This window comes from Motacilla alba, chromosome 3 (assembly GCF_015832195.1).
Source record: "Motacilla alba alba isolate MOTALB_02 chromosome 3, Motacilla_alba_V1.0_pri, whole genome shotgun sequence".
Lineage (NCBI taxonomy): Eukaryota > Metazoa > Chordata > Aves > Passeriformes > Motacillidae > Motacilla > Motacilla alba.
Window position 1 is genome coordinate 99,138,243 of NC_052018.1, and position 20,514 is coordinate 99,158,756.

A 20,514-nucleotide genomic window follows, 5' to 3' on the forward strand; every position below is an offset into this window, starting at 1 on the left:
TGAGTTACACTGAAGTGGTTGGTGTGAGGACTGGGATTTACTCAGTACTGGTTCTCAGCAGAGACAAGAAAACACAGATCAGTAGTGTGATAGAAAGAGATCAAGAAAAAGTTGACCTAATTCTGATTCGCTTCTTATCTCAATACACACGCCTCTTTCAGCATCTCTCAGGGTTTTATGTTCTGAAATGTCCCCACCCCAGGAGTGGTGGCTCAAGAGAAGTCATGGGCATCATGTATTGGTGAAAGTTTGTAGCTTTAAGGGGGTAAATTATGTAGGCCTTAGTTGTTACTGAGTAAGTGGAAAAAGAAAAAAAAGAAGAGAAAAGTAAAATTAATTACAGATGCTCGACTCACACTGCACATCTGAGCTTTGACATTTTGCAAATTCAACATTCTAACATTTAACATTCTGTTTAACATTAACACTTTAACATTCTGTTTCTTAACAAAGTCTGGCCAAGTGAAGAGGGAGCCTCTTCAGGACCAAAGACTCCATTCCAGGTGGGAACACAGCAGTGAGAGCTGTGCTTCAAAGCAGAGGCTGTCAAAGTTTGTTCCACAAGACCTGCAGTGGATTTTGCCTAATTATTCTTTTTCCCCATCAGCAGGAATTGTGTTGAAGCCCTTCCCTAGAGCTCTTCATGTATATGAAAAGCAGCTTCTCACAAACATTTATAAGTTCTAAATACTGTACCTCTCATTCTTTTGGCTTCTCATTCTGCAAGGCTCCAAGAAGGCATCTCCAGAGAAACCTCCCTTACTTGCCCTGGATTTGAGTTTCTGAGATTAAAGCATTGCCCGTACACTTGTTTTCTCCTCTGCTTTTATTTCTCTTTGGATTCTTTTTTTCAAGATGGAGGAGAAATTGCACCAGTGCTGGTTTAGCACCTTTATTTATTGTAGTGTGGTGTGCATGCTTGAGGTGTGCTGCCTTCAACCGAGTTGGCCATTTTCAACCATTCCCCACATTGGGGAATGGTTGAAAATGTGGGAACCAGCAGCCCAGACAGACAACGTCAGCTACCTGGGAAAGCCAAACCTTTCCATGCTTCACCCTCCCTCACACCACAGATGCCAGTAGTATTTAGGTGGCATGAAGAGTAGGAATAGTCCACAGCACTCCCACAGCATTGGATTTTTAAGACTCAGAGGTTCAGAAAGGCTTACGAGGAGATTTGCCCTCCTAAGCCAGCAGCCGTTCTGGGTCTCCAGTCGAAATGTAAACCAACAGCGTGGCAACACTCGCCAGGCTGTTACATCCTCCCCACTGCCCACGGTGCCACCATGGGTATCCTGCAGATCAGCTTATACAGGGTCCAGGAAGGCAGAGAACAAGGGTAGAACAGGATTAGAAGAGGAAAAAATGCAAAAGGGTCTTACAATTTTGAGAAAAATCTTTTAAAGTCTTTATCTGTAACAGGATTTTTTTTCCTTAATCCAAACTCTGCTAGCCTGCGGTTTGATTAAATTTTTTATTTATTTCTTTTATGTCTCACACCTAGAATATGCAATTCCTCCTCTATATTTTTTAAGTGGTTCATATATTTTTAAATAATTTCTTTTACCACAGAGCTCAGACTGGAACTTGTGAATTGGATGCTCATGCTTCAGCTACTGAAGACTTCAGGCTTCAAAATATTTTAAAACAAAACTAAGGGAAGTCTTTCTTTTTAAAGGAAGGAGTTACACATGCTTCTCTGGGGAACTAGTCTGGTTGATAAGACTTTGATCCCTATGGCTCATGCAGCAGCCTTTGGCAACCAGCTGGACCTTCTGTAGTTGACAATTTAGAGAATGCATTTCCTTCTTGCTATCTACAGCCAATACACACTCCGTCTCTGTCTTTCAAAAACTCTTGGACCTGTTTCCTGATGCTGGTCATTGGCTACTTGGCCTCCTTTTCAAGGGAAAAGCCAAGGGTGAATGCTGTGGAAGCATGCGGGTTTCCATTCAGTTTGATCCCCTGCAAGAGGGGACACCCTTGTCCTTATGGGCATCCAAGGCAAACAGCTGGCAGCTTGGTTGGTACTTTCAGATGAATTAAGTGTAATACCGTATCTTGATCTATCTTAACAGAACTTCTGGGGCAGTCAGATGAAGAAGACCCATCTTGTGAAACTTTCCCTGACCAATCTCCAGAGCAGGGAGGAGGGTGCAACCTGCCTGCTCCCGGCCCTGCTGACAGACCACCAACGCAGAGCTGCTCCCACCGGTGAGCTGTGAATGGTTTCAAAATGTATGTTTGATATTCTGAACCTTCCTGACAACTGCAGTGGTTGTCTGCACCATGACTGTAAACACAATAAAACATTAACACACTATAAGCTAAGAATAACCTGGAAGCCCAGAGGACAAGCATAGACACAATGAAATCTCCAGAAACCCAGCCAGTTTGCAAGCTTTTAATACATGCTAGCACGACCATTTTCAAATTAAGTCTTCTGGGCAAAGGCAGCCTTGCTTGTTGAATGTGGAGAAAAGAGAAATACAGTAATGAAAACACAGCAAATTAACAGGTGGTAAACAGAACTTTTAAAAACCTGACATGATCTTTACAGATTTCTGTGAGCAAATCACTAGCCTGTAATCAAAATCCCTGTGAAGATCTTTTGAGAGTGCCCTTTTTCTGAAACTGATTAAAACCTTGAACTTAGCTATGAGAGAAACAACAGTTCTGATAATTGGCATTTTTTCCAGCACTTCCATTGCTAGTCAACCTGCACACTACCTTGCAAGGGATAGGAAATTAAAAAGAAACAGCTCTTCTGCAAAGATTCAAAAAGCATTTTTTCTGTTATTTTTCTTTGTGCATTCTTGATAGAAAACAAAAAAAACCACCCAGTTATTTGTTCCCAGTGAGTATATAAATGTGTAGTATATAGTCTTATTTTTATTTTGTATGCCTACTGTCTGTAGGAATGTTTTTAGTAAATCTGGTGTGAGTATGACATTGAAGTTCCACATTACATTCATCCCAGCCATTGGTATATAACTGTGCTGAACACCAGGTTCATTTTCTTCTTTCTTCATTTTCTTATTTCCTCTTCCTTCTGGAAATCTGTATGTTAACTAGTTTTCTGTCTCCCCTCACATGGGGGCATTACGTTTTTTCAGTATGCAGTGTTATATTCATTTTACCAGCTGCACACCACGAGTGAAGTATTTATTTTATACATTGCCTACAACTTTTAGGATATGGACATGCTCTAAAGCTTTCAGAGCTATCTAATGGATTTGGAGGTGGGCCTGGTTTTAAAAATACAGTGCACAGTTATTCCTTCTTAACTTTTGGGATGAAGATACCACTGTACTGATATGGGCAACTTATAAAGATAGTCTCCATGCTGGAGGCTGCGTTGTCTCCAGAGGGCTCCAATTGCTCCAATAAAAGGAGCTCCTTTAGCAGCGCACCAGAGCCAAGACTAATCCCAACATGCCTCTGATCCCAAGGTATAAACATGCTGTCCTCCCTCCCTTTCGCTCACCCTTTTCCTTTCGGAGGTTGCTATGACTCACACAGCTCTGGCAGTCCCACGTCTGCCTTCGTCAGGCGTCTCGGGAGAGGCTGAGAGCTCAACTTTACCCCGACTCCTGGGCTCCCCACCTGACCACGTTTGCCTGCACCTACCCAGGTGGGTCGCCATAAGCTGCTGAGCCCCAGGAGTGGCTCCTTGCAGTCACCAGAGCTGCATAAATGGCTGGGATTTCCCAAGGCTTTTGTTTGGAGACCATAAAGCAAGCTCCCACCCATGCACCAGCTCCTCCACCTGCAGACACCTGGAGATGCCGCTGACCTCTGCTGGGAGAGGCTGGAGATTTTGGTGGCCACTTACAATGCTAAGGAAGAAAACTTCTCACAGTTTTCACGGCTGGCCACAGCTGCTCGAAGCCTGCCAACAAGAATTTAGGTTTCAAAGGCACTCCCTGTGACAACACCAGCCAGGTGGGAAGGTCACCTGCTGAGGCACAGGTGACTCCAACAACTTCTTCCCTGTGCTTAAAGAAAGCCACGGGTTGTTAGAAGCACCCAGCTGTGGCTTGGTTTGCCTCCAGTTTCCCAGAGCTGCTCTTCTATAATGCATCTGCTGCTAAGTCTGCATCAGACTTCTTCATATGAAGAAATCTCTGTAAAGAAAGGAAGTTTTAGTGTTGGGACCCTACATAAATAGGGCTGTTCTCTGTTCTGCGTCATTGCAGTGTTTCATCTCTCTGTCCCAGATACTCCAGCATTACCAGAGACTTCTGGGTTTGTAATTGGCTTCTTCTGGGTAGCAGTGGTTCTTTAAGTTCCTGTAAGAGACTACACCAGGACTTTGCAGTTGTTCAGCAAGAGTATCCAATTTCTTCTTTCAGAGTCTCTTATTATCTGCCTTGGCTTTACATCTTTGTACCAGCTAGTCACACCAATTACTACATTACTGCATTTCTAACACAACTACCCCATCAGTCCCCGGTGCTGTCCCAAATCTGCATTTCACTCAGTTTTTGGAAGCTCATCTACAGCACATATTTCTTTCTTCCTTGTATTTCAGCTCTCTTCAGCTGAGGCATATCTCATGAGTTACAGCTAGGCAGAAGTCACGAGCAAGGGCCCTGTGAAGACTAGCAGAAGACACTTATGTTTCACTTGCCTAATCAACCTTGTTTCTGATGCCCTTCAGCGAGTTTGACATCTGCATATGTGTAACTGGAGCCCAGTTTTCAGGCTGTGTGGTTAAAAAATCACTTCAACTAACTCTTCGCATCATTATCTCCTTTGCTTAACAAGGAAAGCCATAATCTGGGATGAAGACAGGGACAGAAAATGGACAGAAGAGGCTGGAAACAAAATAATCATTCATAAAACAATCTCAAGGGTTTATTTCTTTAAGAACTTATTCTTGATTTAACTCCATGGTGTTTTAGGGAAGCAGCAGTGGTGTTGCTGCCAGTGGAGAGCTATAGTCAGCTTTCTGAGCTGTACACACATACAAAAAATTATGGGCAGTAAAGATTTCAGGACAACATTCCAGAAAGCAGCGATTCATTTGCTGCCCGATTTCTTTCACTCTAACCTAAAAAGGACAGTTAAACACCACCAACAATGCACAGTCCAGTGAATAATTTTATAAGATAAAGATCCCACCTCTGGCTTACATTTGGCATTGACCATTGCCTTCTCTCCTTCCAAGTGTCAGCTATATCTTAGCCAGGAAGTTCCTGTCCTCCCATTACTTTTGTTATCTGTTTTTGAAAACATTTTGATCAGCATAACCTTGTAGCAGAAGCTTGCACTTGAGGAGGATATTCTGGATGCTGTTGTTCAGAGGACCGAGGTAGCATGCTGATCCTCTCAGCCACACAAAGGAGCTGATCGACTGCTTGTGAGACAGCTCATTTCTGGATGAGTCAACCAGACAGTGCCTGTGACCATGTCAGAGTCTGGCACCAGAGTCACACAGAGCTGTGACTGCACTCACTCCTCTGCCACTAGCCTTGGTAGCTGCAGTGTGGGTTTCCTCGCCATCAGTGTGTCATTCTCTTTCCTTACCATAATGTGTTGTGGGCTTAAGTATCTTCCATTTGTTGGCAATGTGTGAAGCTGGATTGGAGGGGTTTTTAGCTCATTATCCATCTGCCTAGTCCCCATTCCCCAAACCAGAACTACTCAAATTTTAATTAGGCTATTATTTGAATACAAGTGATTAGGATAGAAGGAAAAAGGGTTTATCATCACAGTGATTTTTACCGTAGAACTTTATTGTTGATTATGTCCTTAAAAAGACATACATTCCTACTTCACTGCAAAGTTTTTATTTAATCTCATGAGCATGTCTGTATATTTTGAATCTGTAGCATCACTGACCAAACCTTAGGAAGTTCTAACAGCATCTTTCAGTTCTGTATGTTGGTTATTAAATCAGCACAGAGGGAGGGAATTAGAGTTATCCCACAGCATCCCCTTTTGTGTGTCACATAAAAAAACAGCATTTAATGGATTTCTTACTCCTACCTGACTGTTCTGTGCAAATAAAGTAAGCATTCATCACTGTTATGGCTTCCACTTGTTTCAAAAGTCCTCTTTAACCAGGAAGCAAACCCACTCATAAAATAGCAGGAATATTGGTTGGGGGATAATGTCTGTCAGGTTCAGGTGTAATCCTTCCAGCTGCTCTATCTGCCTGAGCAGTTTTCAGTTCCAAATTAACTCTATTAATAGGTGTGATGCAGGGATGTGGTGATGTGGTGGAGGAAATTCATGTCAGAAGTGGGATTCAGCAGTTCAGCTGCCTGACTGCTGCAGCCTTCCCCCTCTTTTTTCTCTTTCTTCTCTTCTTTCTCATTCTTTGCCACTGCTCGGCCCAGAAGCTTCATGTGCCTCAAGAATGCAACAGGAGGCTGATATAGATGGCTTTGTGCAAAGTTGCACTCTCAATTTCTACATCTGTAAAACTGAGATAATACATTACCAAATTCAGAGGGGCAAATTAATCAGTCAGTGTGCACACTGCACCTTGAAAATACAAAATTAACTCTTCTTAGCCCATAAATGCTCAAGATGCATCAAGGTGTGCTCCATGGCCTCTTGATTCCAGACAAAGGTCCTCTTGATTAAATTAGATTGCTAATGTATTAACGCATTAGCACACTTGAAGAAAGAAAAGTTTGAAAAAGCAATTTGGCTTCATCACATGAATGGCATGTATACTTAATGGAAATTTTTCCAGCATTCACAAAACAAAGAAAAATCAATAAAATGTCTGCCAACTGTTCCACTGAAAACATTTTATAATCTATAGCACTGAGAATCCTGAGCCAAGATAAACCAGCCTTGCTGACAGAAAATACTGACAATTATTTTACATTGATTCAACTTGGCCCAGCCCAGACTGACCTTGTTTATTCATCTCAGTCTCTTAATTCATATTAACTTGGCATCAAAATGGGACATGTGGCATGTGGGCTGAAGACCCATTTCTATATCTTAGACTCAGATAAATGTAGTGCATTGAGTACTTCCAGTGCCTTGAGCTCTTAGGTAGATTTATATGCATTAGACTGAACTGGTTAAGTTCCTTTTATCCCCGCTGGGCTTTTCATGTCTGTTGACTGTAAAACTAGAAGCTCAGTAGAGGTAACATCTTCTTCTAAGCCTTTGGATATACATGAAATCCTCCCGGTACTGGTCAATTTTAAAGACACATCCAAAGAGGATGGAGGGTTTTAAGCTCTTTTAAAATATAAAAATAGAAGGGTTATGGCAATTTGGCAGCCAAAAAAGCAATTTGCGGGTCTCGGCAGAATCCAAGGCTGTGTGTAAGAAAGCTGATCAAGACACTACAGAGCTGATAATGGGGTCAAAGAGCAGAAGAATCCCCCCGCTTTTGCAACCAGCATAATCTGGTCTCCAATGAAGTTTCTTAGTTTCTTCTACTGAACCAATAAAGCTTAGTGTGATGGGAGAGTTGCATTACTGCAGCTTAAAAATGTCTCAAGAAAGCTGATGAGGAGAGGTGCTTTTAGTTGCTTTACATGTGCCCAGCTGCTTGCATAGCTGTCTTCGGCTGGTAGTGGGAAGACAAAAGCATGGGAGAAATCTCAGCTTTTTCTTTAATTATTTATGTTCTCATCAGTAATAAAGGGCTTTTTATGCCTGGAATGTATTATTTGTATTATCAAAGCTAAATTAGATTTTGCACTGTGGCAGTGAAGAAATTGGTTGCTGCACAAAAGCATTCACATTTTTATTCTCACAGCTACACCACTGTTGTAGCTGAAAGCCACCCTTGAGTAAAACACTACTTGAGTCAAACATGACTACATCCACTAAGGAGGAAAAGCTACCCAGACGATGAAAATCCTCCCAAAAGAGTTCCCAGTTGGCCTGGCATTGGATGTTTAGTTTATTTTCTCTACTTGACTCATTCTTCATGAGAGCAATGCTCCCTTGGACTTCATCGGGTGCCTGGCAGGTTGTGATGGCAGGACAAGCAGCAAGTCAGCAAGCCAAGATGGCACAATGTGGCCTCCAGGTTTCCAGTTCCACTGCACTGGGAATGGATTGCCTTTCCACATGGCTGTGTAAGCAGAGATTAATGATGGCTGCAGAAACCAAGACTAGCAAAATAAAAAAAAAAAAACAAAAAAAAAACAAAAAAAAAAAAAAACACCCAACCAAAAAAAAAACCAAAACAAAACAACAACAACAAAATTAATCTGCATTTTGCATTTCCCATAACACATAGTTGATGCTTTCCGCCCTGCACCTCCTTCACAACTTGGATTTCAGTGATGAAAGTGGTGTAGGGACAAAAATTTCGGAAAATCAGTGCTGTATTTTGAGTCTGATATCCTCCTCTTCTGGCATCTGCCCAACTTCCTCCATGCAGGGCTGCCAGCAGTGCCTGGTGCCTGCTATGTGTGTTACATGTCCCCAGCCTGTCCTGCTTAACAAAACTGTAATTACTCAAAACACCACCAGCTTTATACCTCGTCTTTGAATGACAGGACAGTGCTGGAGCGACTGCACAGCCAAATGAGTGATCCTAGTGACGCTCAGTCAACAAACCTACTGGCATCTGATGGAAAAGAGCTGCAGTTTGTAGCCAGGAAATTACACAGGCTGCTGTATACTTGAAAAGACAGAAAACAAACAGAACAGCTTTACTCTGCTCTGCAGTGTCTCCCCAACTCTGCAGGCATTGCTCCCTCCCCTTCTATGACTTCTGTTTTGTTTTCCAAGACCCACTAGCCGCAGACAAACAGAGGACACTGAGCCTGGAGCGGATGGCCACACCACCTCCCTGATCAAGAAAACCTTTTCCAGCAACCAGGAAGGTAAGTGAACAAGTCTTTTTCAAATATGCACAGAGGGATGAAGCTAGAAATATTGATAATTCATGTCTTGAACATTCGTTTGGATCCAGGAGGAAAAACAAGGCATTGCAGCATGAGCTCGGTTTGTGTATTCCTAGCAGGGAGGACTCAGCTACTGGCTCATGGAAAGTAGAATAAGTCAACCAATCACCTGAATCTCCTTATCTTGCAGCACTATCCCTGATTTAACACAAACAGGCAGGGTTTGTTGCTCCCAGCTGTTGTGGCTCTGTTACTCTGTGCTGGAGCCAGCAGCAGCAGCAGAGCCTCCCCGCTTCCATGGCTTGGGCAGCAGCAGCGCACGCGGTTCCTGCGGCGCTCTGGAGGAAGTGAGGGCGACTGCCCTGCTTTGGCAGTGCTTGGCATTCCCATCACAGCAGAGCCCAGGGAGTGCAGCAGTGCAGCAGAGGAGCAGGCCAGCACGAGAAGGTCATGGTTAAAGAGCAGTCCCATGACGGAAGTCAGGCAGGGATAGATCAGAGTGTTTGCGCAAGGGGCGAGACGAGGATTTTTATCTCCTGCCCTGTCCGGGTGTCCCGTTGCTGTACAGACAGGTAGGTAGGAATGGAGGCAGTCTCCAGGCATGGGGAGGCTGAGTGGTTCCTACAGCCCCAGCTGAAAGAGATTGTTTCAAACAAGCCAGTTATGGATACACTTCCACCTTGCAGTGAAGCTGAACTTGCCACTGCCACAACAGGTCAGTCCTGCTGCCCTCTGGCCACCTTCTTCCACCCACATTCTCAGGACCATGCAGGGAGCTGACAGCACATTAACCCAACCCAAAAAACTGTTCGTTTTCTCTCCCGTGGGCTTTTGTCCATCCCATGAACCAACCTGCCCTGTGTGGGGATTAGAAGACACCACAGACAGCACCAAGTAAGGGGCAGAAGGACACTGCCTGCAGCAGGACTTCTTTTTGATGTTGGCAGCTGTTAATTCTGCTCAAGCTGTAACATGAAGCCTCATCCTGAAGCAGCACCTGCGGCAACCTGGCAGCACACAGCCCTCCCAAGACAGCAGGCGAGCACTCAGGCAGGCAGCCCCACCACCCCAGGGCTACCCCACTGCAGGGAGAGAGGCGAGCTGCAGCCACGACTGTCCCAGACTGCCCATCCCAGTCCTGCAACAGCTCAGGGCTACCTGGGATCCCTGACCTGCTGCTGGCCTTGCATCTCCACACTGCCTCATCCACAAAAATCATGGTTGCTTTAACTTGTTGTGGTGTTTGAGGGAATATACATATCCTACGTGTATAGACTTGTATAAGAAATATATTAAGTATTTTAATTCATCCATTGAATAACATGATATAAAATAGCTTTTTTATCAAAAAAAGTGAAAGTAATACCTCTGTTTGGCTGGGTTTTCCAGTGAGTTGAATGGAATGTAAATAACCTGGTGGGTGTTTTGTTGTTTTTTTTTTTTAAGGAAATATGAAAGCCATTCCTTCAGAGCAGGTAACCCATTTCTGATTTATTATTTTATTTCTGCTTATTATTATTTACTCTATTTTGAAGCTTCCTGAAACTCCCCAAGCCTGTCCATGCAAGCAGTCTGCCTGCAGGGCTCTTGCTGGAATTGGTAGAAATGCTCCCATACGGTTCTGCTAGAGTAGGGCTTCACCTGCTGCTTTGTGTTGAGCACAGCACATGAAGCTCTCATCCTCCAGCCACATTTATCTTACACGAGCTAACCAGCACTTGGGTTGGCACTTCCAAGAGCAATATTGCAGGGAAATGGGTGAGATGCTTCCCCATGGGTTCATTATAACTCTGAACTGATTTAACTGCGGGGTGCTGCCAGTGGAGGTGGTCCATCCCTTCCCACACTGCCAGCCTCCAGGCCTTGTCCCTCTACCAGCTCGCAGGCTTCCAGCCTGCAGGAAACTCCCTGCAGCAGGAGAGGAGGAGGAGACTTCCATATGGGCAGGGAAACCCTACCCTGCCCCCCATGTCCTTCGTCTGCCACGGGAACATTCCCTCCTGGCCTGGTTTGGGATCCTGGGTGGTTAGGAGTCAGTGGGGGTGCACAGAGAGCACAGATACAGGGCGAGCCTCTCTCCAGAGCTGGTGAGTCAGCAGCACGCAGCACAAACGTGCTTCCTCAGTTCTACACTAAAGGAAAAACTAAAATAAGATAAAACCAATTATAAAATAACTGTGGCGGCACCAGTGAAGGCACAAGAGTGCCTGTGCTTTAGCTTTCTCCCAGTTGCAATTCCTGTTTAAACTTTTATTTTTGAGGCCAAAGTATTCAGTGCAAACAGATCATTTAAAAAAAAAATTAAAAGAAACACTTCAACCTTCCAGCAGAGCAGGATGGCACTTATTTATTTCTTTCATTACAAAACCAGCCTGTGCCAAGTAAAATTGTGCTCTAAGAGCTGTTCTACCAGTCCTGAAGCACTGAGGAAGAACACACAGCAGCCCCACCTCTGCAGCTTCCTGCAGGCCCCTGTGCATTTGCACTGGGTGGAGGATGGGCACAGGCTGGGGGCCAGGTGCCAGAGTTCACCACGTCAGGGTCGCACCAGAGGGAAATCCTCATCTCACAGGACTTCTTCTTTGGCCTTTGGATGATTTTGGTGGCCTCAGGACACAGAGTGAAGTAAAGCACAACAGCCGTGATGGTCTGGAGACATTGAGGGGATTCTGGCTTTGTGGCTGAGTTAGCCAGCAGCTAACTGTTCCTTCCCCGAGCTCTGTGGACCTTCCCCAAGCTCTGTGGAAGATGTCCTTGCCTTCACATAAGCAGTTGAATTAATAAACTGAGATGTTAATTTGAAATCTCTGGACTATAACAGTGAAATCCACAAGCCCAAACATTTAGGCTGTATAAGGAGAATGATGCACAGAAGAAAGCTTTGCCATCACATCATTAAGGACCTACCCAAGGGAGTGGTTAGAGCATTCTTTGGTTCCAGAAAGTCACTGCAACTGAGTGGTCACTGTTGCTAAAAGTTGGTAGGTCAAAGTGTGACCTCTGTGGCCTGGGAGTAGGTGTTTTGATTTCAGCACACATCACAGAGCTTCTTGTGCACAGGAAAATGGGGCACTTCCATCTGAGCTGCTCTGGACTCAGGGAAGGGGGCAGCAGCTATGGGCTGCAGAGGAAAATGGCTGGCAGGGTAAGGGGAGCCTCTAGTGCACACCAAGGTTTTTGGAAAAGAACAGCCATCCATGTAACACCAACTTTATGCTTCCACGAAGTTACATTTCCATAAAGAAAACATTTCCATCAACATTTTTTCCTGACTTTTAATGGCATGTGGAAATTCAGCAGTCTTGCAGCAGCGGGGTACAAGCACAGGAACCAGCACCTAGCAAATCAGACCAGACTCTTCTAGCTGGGCCGGTCTGTGGCTTTAGTTCAACACATTCCAAATCCATCCCAAACCCACCATCAGCAGCTCTTCCCCTGGACACCACCACCAGCCTGCTGCATGATGGACAACCTGTTCCTGAGGTCCCCCTTTCACCCTGCTGCTTCCCCGGGCTGGCGTCCCCCTGACACCACTTCCCGCATGTTGCTTCAGCGGGAGCTCGCACAATACTGGGCTTGGTGCCACCCAAGGGGAGCACACCCAAAACCCGGCCCTTCTTGCACAGGCAATTCTGCAGGAAGATCCCTGCAGCTGTGAGCTGGAGGATTTGCTTTGCCCTCCTTTGCCAGTTTGTTGGGGAAAGGCTGGAGCCAGGGGTGAGCTATTCCCAGCACAAATGGCCACTGAGGCCTCCTCAGGATGGACCTGACACGGGCCTGTCTTCTGTAGGTGCATCACAGCACATGAACTCCTCACTCGCTACTCCTCTCAGCTATGAGGAAGCTTCTCCTCCCTGAAACTGTGGAGATCGTGCAACAAACTGTTCCCAGTGACCTGCCAGAGCAGCTGGCTGTCACACAGCCAAGTAGTGCTCAAGCTGCTGAACAAGATTTGTTTTCTGGAGGAGAGCGTTTGTGGTGGCTCAGAGGCAAGACTCTGCTACCATGGGGGTCACCTGTGTCACTCCAGCACCAGCACAGGTCACCTGTGTCCTTCCTGCAGCCCAGCGGTGTGAGGGTGACTGTGGGCAAGGGCTGCTGAGGTCTTCTCAGCTGGCAGGAGGACAAATGCAGTCTTGGGTGGCTTTGCCAGACTGGTTTTGGGCTGGCCAGAGGAACCCACCACCAAACACAAAGGTGGGGATGAAGACAGATGGTGGAGGAGTGAGGATAACCTGCAGCTTTCCTTGCCCTGTGCATGGCTTGTGTGGGTCTGGCTCTTCAGGCAACAGGGCTGAAGCAGATGAGAAGTGAGCATTCCATGCTCAATATTTAGAATGGCCAGGATTTGCTGTTCATGTTCCATCCTGGAGGTGAGATTATGGTGGCCTGGAGGACTGTGCTACTTGAGACCCAGCCCAGCCTTGCTGCTCTGAGCAGGGTGGTCCCAGAGGTCCTGCTCTGTGTTATTCTGGGATTTGATAATCTTGAGCAACCATGTAGGTTAGTTCAGAGTTGCCATGTAGCAGCACCCAGAGTTGGATCAGTGAAACCAAGGCTCCACCTATCTTGGTACAAACAAGACTCTTTGGAAAATGTTAATCTCAACTGCTCTCTTATTCCTGCACCAGAGACTGATCTTCTACCAGGCAATTTAGGATGCTGAAGCCAATGGCTTCTTATGGTTACCAGGTGATAATTTTAATATATTATCACTCTGTGGATTATCTATCACCCAGAATGGTTTATATTGTGCTATTCAAGGGAAACAAGGCATTCCCAGTGAAAAGGAGTGGTACCTATGCATCCTAGCAACAGGCATGTCCTTCCTCCTAGTCATCCCTGCAGTCTGGTACCAGGCAGTCTTCATCTGAATAAAACAGGTGTTTAAAATAATTTCCTGGGGCTTCTTCATTTATTCTCCTCTCTCCCACTCTTGTCCTTTCCCACCTTCACCATGCCCTTGAGAATAATCCCAGGAGAAAAAGCGTAGCCTCCTGGGAGCAGTACAGCAGCGCGGGGAAGAGGTTTCTCTGCATTTCCCACTCCAGGAGAGTAGAAGGATCTTCTGTTCTGCCTCAGACCTGTGGAGACAGAGCAAACCACTGCCTTCATCCTGCCATCCCTGCAGGTCCGAGATGACTTAGTGGCTTTTCAATTACAGGGTGTGCCTTCCCATACCGCTCCTCCCTTCGCCTGCCAGAGCGGGACCACATCATTACCATGAAAAGCCCCACGATCTGAGCTCTCCAGGGCACAAGTAGATGCTCTCCTGTCAGGATATTCATGTTTTCCTTCTCTGGAGGACCAGCAGCTCATTACCATAGGGAGCAGCACTGCAGTGCTGGCTGCCCCTGTTCCTGGACAGCCGTCTTCCTGCACAATGAAAATCAACTCTCATCAAATTATTACAGCACCTTTTATTGCTGGGGTGCTACAGCAGAAAAGGTGCAGATATCAGAGGAGGATTCCAGTCATTACCACTCTTCAGCCTTTGATTAACATTAAATACCTCTGCAAACTTTATGCCACATCACAGGCTTCCCACGCGACACCACCAGGTCTGCTTTAGTGTGACCAGAGAGGTTTGCAAATAGGATTTTTTTTAAGTATTTTTTTAAAAAGCAAGTAGGTAGGTCTGCAGGGCTGGGTTCTTGTTCACATCTCCCTGGAGAGAGGCACAAATCACAAATCACAAACCCAGGTCAGATACCCACCTGATGCACTCTGGACCTTGTACCTAGAGCAACAGGGACCTACCCAAACAGCCTTGAACTCTTACGTGATCAGACATGGTGCAGGGTCTTTTTCCAGCCTGCATTCACCTGCCCACCTACTCTCTTCATCCCCTGAGCAACCACCCGCAGAAACCTCTCTGCATAAAGCCCTGACACAGTTCTGGGGACAAAAGAGCCACCCCTTCCTTACCTTCAGCCACTGATACTCCTCAGAGCTTTACGGAAAAAAAAAATCGTGTTTTTGAAGCCTCCAGCAGGTGTCATTCGGAGAATAAGGAGAGCCCATAGAAAGCTTGAAGCCACCCAAAACCCAAGGCACATACACACAGCCCCACCATGAGGGCTGCTACCAAAGAAGGCACCTCATAACCTCCCTGAAGTGAGAGGTGCCTTACTGAGCCGAAGTCTCAGAGGTGAAGCTGTGCTTCACGTTTCCACACAGGAATAACCTGATGGGGATGGAAGCACTGGTTCAGCTGGGACATCAGGGACACTTTCAAATCATCTTCAAAATACCTCTGAGGATTTTCAAGGGGTTGTATTTTCTCAGGACCACCTCTCACCATCTCCCTGCAAGGGAAGAGCCAAGCCGTGGGCTAGAAGCTCAATGTCCATACAGAGCTTGTTTGGAGCCATTGCACTTTTACTGCTTCCTCCGTACTGAGATAGGGAAGTCATAGAGGTAAATGATGTTTTGGAGGGAGATCTCTATCTCTATCTCTGTGGTGAAGTGCACATGCCATGAGATGGAGCTGCTGCTCTGGTAAAGGTTCCTTGTGAAGCTTCAAGTGTTAGGAGATTTTTTTTTTTTTAATATTTCCTGAAGTCAGGGAGCCAGGGAGTCACTCACATGAGTCCTGTGCACCCTCACCAGTGCTCCCACAGCCTGACACAGCCCTGACAGCCACCTCCTGGGGCCAAGCCCACCCCCTCTTCCCACGCCATCCAATGTGTTTTGCCTTTGTTTCCAGCTCCACACCTAGTTTTTTTCTTTGCATCATGAAGGGCTGGCTACTCATCTGTAATTCAAAAGAAAGCAATGACTCACTAGACTACATCGCTTTCCAAGGCAAAGCATTTCATGCATTTCGCAGGCACGCTAGCCCTAGCCTGGGTTATGAAATAACCTCTGCTGGTGGCACACATTCTCCCTATCTCCATGTCCTGTGAAAAACCAGACGGCTCAGGCTTCCACCCTGTACAGAGTGCAGGACAGGGATTTGTGCTTAAATCACTCATTTGCATTGTGTGAGGAATGCCAAATGCCATCCCCACTTTAAAACCTGGCTGGCCACGCATGGGCATTAACCCAGCCTAATTAAAAGGTAACAAAACTCTAAAGTTTCACTTTTCCCAATAGGTTTCCAAGCACCAGGCGAGGGGTCTCAAAGGCAGGTGGAGCCTCGGCTGCCAGCCCCTCACATCCCAGGGGACACCATGCACGGTCCCTGGAGCTGCAGCCCCTGGTTTTGCCAGGAACAGCAGGGGCAGGGGAGTGTGAAGGGGCTTAAAAACAGATGAGAAATGCCTTACCTTGAATGATAAGCCAGTCTTCACCGTTTTGGGGCTACATCCTTGATTCCCAGGCCAAAGTGGGACAATGTCTACAATTGTCTCTTCTCCCTGGGGTGGGGTGGTATTTTGATACCTGTGTTTCCATCCCCCAGTGCCTCTCCCTGCAACCTGCTTGATCCTGCCTGTCTTTCCCCCACAGGAGACTGGAGACAGCAGGTCTCTCCAAATTGTGCACTTTGGGCTGGTGTGACTGAGCTGCCAAAGCAGAGAAGAGGAAACCTCACCGAGGTGGTGAAGTCCTTCGGCAAACTTCCAGCCAGCCCTGGATATGACCACTGGCAGATGACAAAACACCAGGCTTAGAAAGTACCCTGTTCTTAGACCTACAAATTATTTCTGAGTTCATATTGACATGTCCATGCACAAAGTGCCCTGTGTTGTGGAGAGCAACTTGGTGATATTTTCATCAAAGGCATCAAAAAAGCAAGTAATTGCTGATCCCCATTTACTGGACAAACTCAGTGCTGAAAAATTTGGTGGGGTTTCTTGGATGAATCCATAAGCTTTTCAGGAGAAAGTCTGTAATTCTCTATGCATTATATGTTTTTACAATCTTCACTTGGAAGCAGATTTGAATTTCCACTTAAGGCTCTGAAAACCGTCCTATTGAGATACCAGCAGATAAGATCTTCACTCAGGATACCTCTGTGAAAGAGCAGCCTTTCACAGTCAGCAGCATTTTTCAAAGAATGCTCTCAATTTTCATATCTAGATATATCATCTTAGTTGAATAACCATTATTTTGCCTTGAAAAAAAGATGCGGAGCCTCTTAAGCATCATTCCATTGGAGTCCAGATTTTAATCTCCCTCCTCTAACCACAAAGAGAAAATGCACTGAGAAGGGGGACCTCTGCCAGCCCTCTCTGTTTTTTTCTGGTAGTGAAGAGGGGCAAGCATCATCACGGGTCCTTCCTCCCGCCACCTGATGGAGCACAGAGTGTACGGGCACGGATGTTTTGTGCTCTGTCATGGGCACATGTGTGGGTTAATCTTGAGCTTTTTGGGGAGCACTGGGTGGTTGAAACCCAAAGCCAGCGAGCTTCTTGAAGTTGATTTTATGCAGTGAACAAATCTGTACAATGGACTGAAAATGAAGGCACAATGTAAAAAAATTAAAAAAAAACAAAACCCACAAGCCGTTAGAAGTATTTCATTAACAAAAATTCTGCTTTTATGCAAATAAAATTTTTACAGTCCATTTTCCCCTGTGAGTCAAAGTTCTGCTGCCTGATGGGTGATTTTGGTTGCACCCTTTTGGCACTTCATCCCAATCTACACCTTTGCATGCATGTACTCAAAAGAGACACTTTGGTTTGAGGTTTGAAGGGAGCCAAGGGCTTGCAGCCCACAAGGTTTTGTACACTCAACAGGGAAAAACAAATCAAGAGAGCTTTGAAACAGAGCAGCTGCTGCCTCGCTTCCCCACGCAGAGCCGAGGTGGTGACGGCCGAGCTTGTAGAGGAGCATGCCTTAAGTGTCCCACGGATTGAAATGGAATTTCTGGAAAATGCACAGTGCAGCACTGGACCGCGGTGACAGGGGGTTTGTTCAGCCTAAGAGGCTGCGGCGCATGGCCCTGCCATACAGCTATTTTGCTGAATTGCAGCCATATTTCTGTCAGTACAAGTGATGGTCTATATGAGGGATTAATCTGACACCAGACAGTGATTCTTAATCCTTCAGTATATCATAATCTATTTACTTTGCATGCTAAGAGGATTTCAGCTTAAAAATATACAGGAAGTGATACTAGAAATGTACATAAGGTCCAGAATGCTGTTTCCTAAAATTGCAGTTTTTCATAAAAAAAAATCCTCACATGGTTTTCTTGAAAAAGTCCTGTCTGTCCAGAAAAAAAAAAAAAAAAGTGTTGAATAGGGGTTTAACTGGAAATAGGCAGATGTTTCCTTTTAGGCTTCAGCCCTGTGACCATTTTCATCCTCCTCCTTCCCAACAGCATTTTGTGCTTGGCAGTGTGACATGAAAGGAGAGCTCTCTAGTACAGCAGCTTCCTCAGCTGGGAGATTCACCTGCAGACTTTTCACTGACAGAATCAAAACAAGTTTGGAACCAACATGAGATTTTATGTGCATTAATTGCTGCTCAAAGTGTATGAATTAGCAGTGACTGGCTAACACGGAGGTCAGCGCAGGGAAAACCACAAACCAGTAGCTCCTTATTCAGCTGTAATCACCTGTTTTCTCTGCTCCCTGCCAGGAAGGCTGCCTACAAAATAACTGTAATAAGTCATGTTGGTGGGCACAACTTCTGAAACTTACAAAAGAATTTTTAGTTATAATTCTTTAATAATTTAAGTCATGCTCAGCCGTAATGGCTTGAGTTCCCAAAGCAGTCCTGCACCCAAAAGAGGAGTTGCTCACCCCAGCTAGCAGCAACCCTGTCCCAGCTCCCTGCCACACGCAGGGGTTCAACAGCAAAGCAGGGACACAACTCAGAGCAAATGCTCTGGTAACAGCAAACAGGTCATGGATTATTCCAGGTCCATGAAGCACCAGCGTAGAAGCTAAGGGCAGCCCAAGATGGGGAATATTCTCCCCTCTGTCCCTCCTCCTGCTCACCCCAAATCCTAGTCCTTCAGTTCCTGGTAGGAAAGCCCCAGGTGCCTTTGGAGCAGGCACTCCCGCAGAGGCAGCTGCTGGCACTCGGGCAAGAGGCAGGAGCTGTGTGGGGCTGACCCAGCCCTCGGCACTGCGGCCACAGCCCCTGGGCCCCCAGCAGCTCCCTGCTACAGCAGCAAGTGTGATTTTAATTTTAAAAAATTTAATGATAATGGTAGCCATGCACCCAGCAGCCTCCTTGCTGGAGAGATGAGGTACGAGCCAAGTAGGCAGCTCTCTCAGAACCAGGTTGCCCTAAAAAGCTTGGCAATCCTGCTGGTGCCTGCCCCTGGAGCCGGGCACCAGGCACCGTGCCACCTTACCTGCCGTGACTCGTGCTCGGGGTGGCAGTGCCTGTGCCAGCCTTGAGGTAGCCCACAGTGGGAGAAGTTTGCAAAATAGGGAGGGTGCTGAGCCCCCCCAAACCCAAGCATGACCCTTCCCAGCCCATGCTCACCCACCGACACCCACTGGGGAAGTCTTGCCCACCCTGCTGGCCCTGACTGGAAAGAAATTGAAACAAATGGAGCCGAGCATTGAGGGCACAGCCATGATTTGGTGTGATCTGACCAGGTCTCCTCTTGTGCTCCAAAACCACCTGTGCTCAGCAGCCAGCTTCAACACCGTGCTCCAGGTCTGTGTGAGTGGGACAGGAAAAAGCCCAAACTGCAGCGTGGGAGTTGCTGGATAAACCACTGATCAGTGGCACCTGGTGTTCCTGGTGCCTAAATGGGGGGGGGGGGGGGGGGGGGGGAGGGGGGAATTGGGGGGACACAAGCATCCCTTGGAGTCCAGCACCCAGCCCAGCCCCACTGTGGGGCACTGGATGAAGAGGTTTAGGACCACGTCACCAAAACCATAAGTCAGGCTCCTATCTTGGCTGTGTCTCTCAGCATCACTTCCTGAGTTACAGTGGACCACAGTTTACAAGGATGATGAAGTGTGCATCATTTTTGTTTAAAGAGGACAGAAGGTGTGTGTCTGGGGGATCATGTGTTGTACACCTGCTGGATCTTACCTCTCAAGCGCTCACTAAATCTGGGAGGGCAACTCCGGTTATTTTGTGTCCAGCACAGATTTTTTTTTTTTTTTCCCCAGCCCCAGGAGGGCTGTGACAACTTTTTCCCCTTTAAAAGGAAGGGCTTGGGGATGCATGGACTGATGCACCAGCACACGTGGCCCTCACTCAAACTGCCTGTACAGCACATTTTGGTGATTGCAGAAGAGAACAATTATTTTATAGTAGAAGTATAGATATCTTCTTTAAAAATACTTACATATCTTTTATCCATATACATGCACAGAAGGAGACACAAGGAAAAGAACCACTTAAAGAAAAATCCCCTAACATTGACTCAGTCACTCGTCCCCTCCCACAGCTCCCTGTTGACCCGATGGGTGCGGGAGGCCACCCCGCCTCGGGTTCTGCCATGGCCACGACCCTGGAAGGTTGCGCGGGGGCTGGCGCGGGTGGCTCCTGGGGCTGATCTCGCTGTTTTCCCGCCGCAGCATCGCAGTGCCAGCCCCGTTCGCGCTCCACCAGGATGCTGGAGCGGGAAGGCGGGGGCAGGTGGTGCGGGAGGGGGGATGTGAAACCCCCTCCAAAGCAGCCGCGGGGAGCATTGGCACCTCTCACCCCACCACTGCCCGAGTCTGCCAGGAGACATCAGGGATGGGGACACACGACAGAGCCCCGGAGCTTCCAGGTGCAGTGGGCACGACTGCAGGACCTCGGGGAGGAG

General features: G+C 46.7%; 1 protein-coding gene across 28 annotated transcripts in view; it reads left to right on the top strand.

The window, feature by feature from the left end:
- The window catches only part of LOC119698727 (WD repeat containing planar cell polarity effector), a 148,594-nt gene extending 131,242 nt beyond the window's left edge, over positions 1 to 17,352 (top strand). For 25 of the 28 annotated variants that reach the window (XM_038131096.1, XM_038131099.1, XM_038131080.1 and 22 more), the window contains 3 exons: positions 2,079 to 2,214; positions 8,725 to 8,819; positions 16,293 to 17,352. In XM_038131096.1, the coding sequence (XP_037987024.1) occupies positions 2,079 to 2,214; positions 8,725 to 8,819; positions 16,293 to 16,456 (395 nt within the window). In that variant the 3' untranslated portion in view covers positions 16,457 to 17,352. The other 3 variants (XM_038131101.1, XM_038131097.1, XM_038131104.1) reach the window with 3 other exon arrangements.
- The last annotated feature ends 3,162 nt before the right edge of the window (positions 17,353 to 20,514 follow it).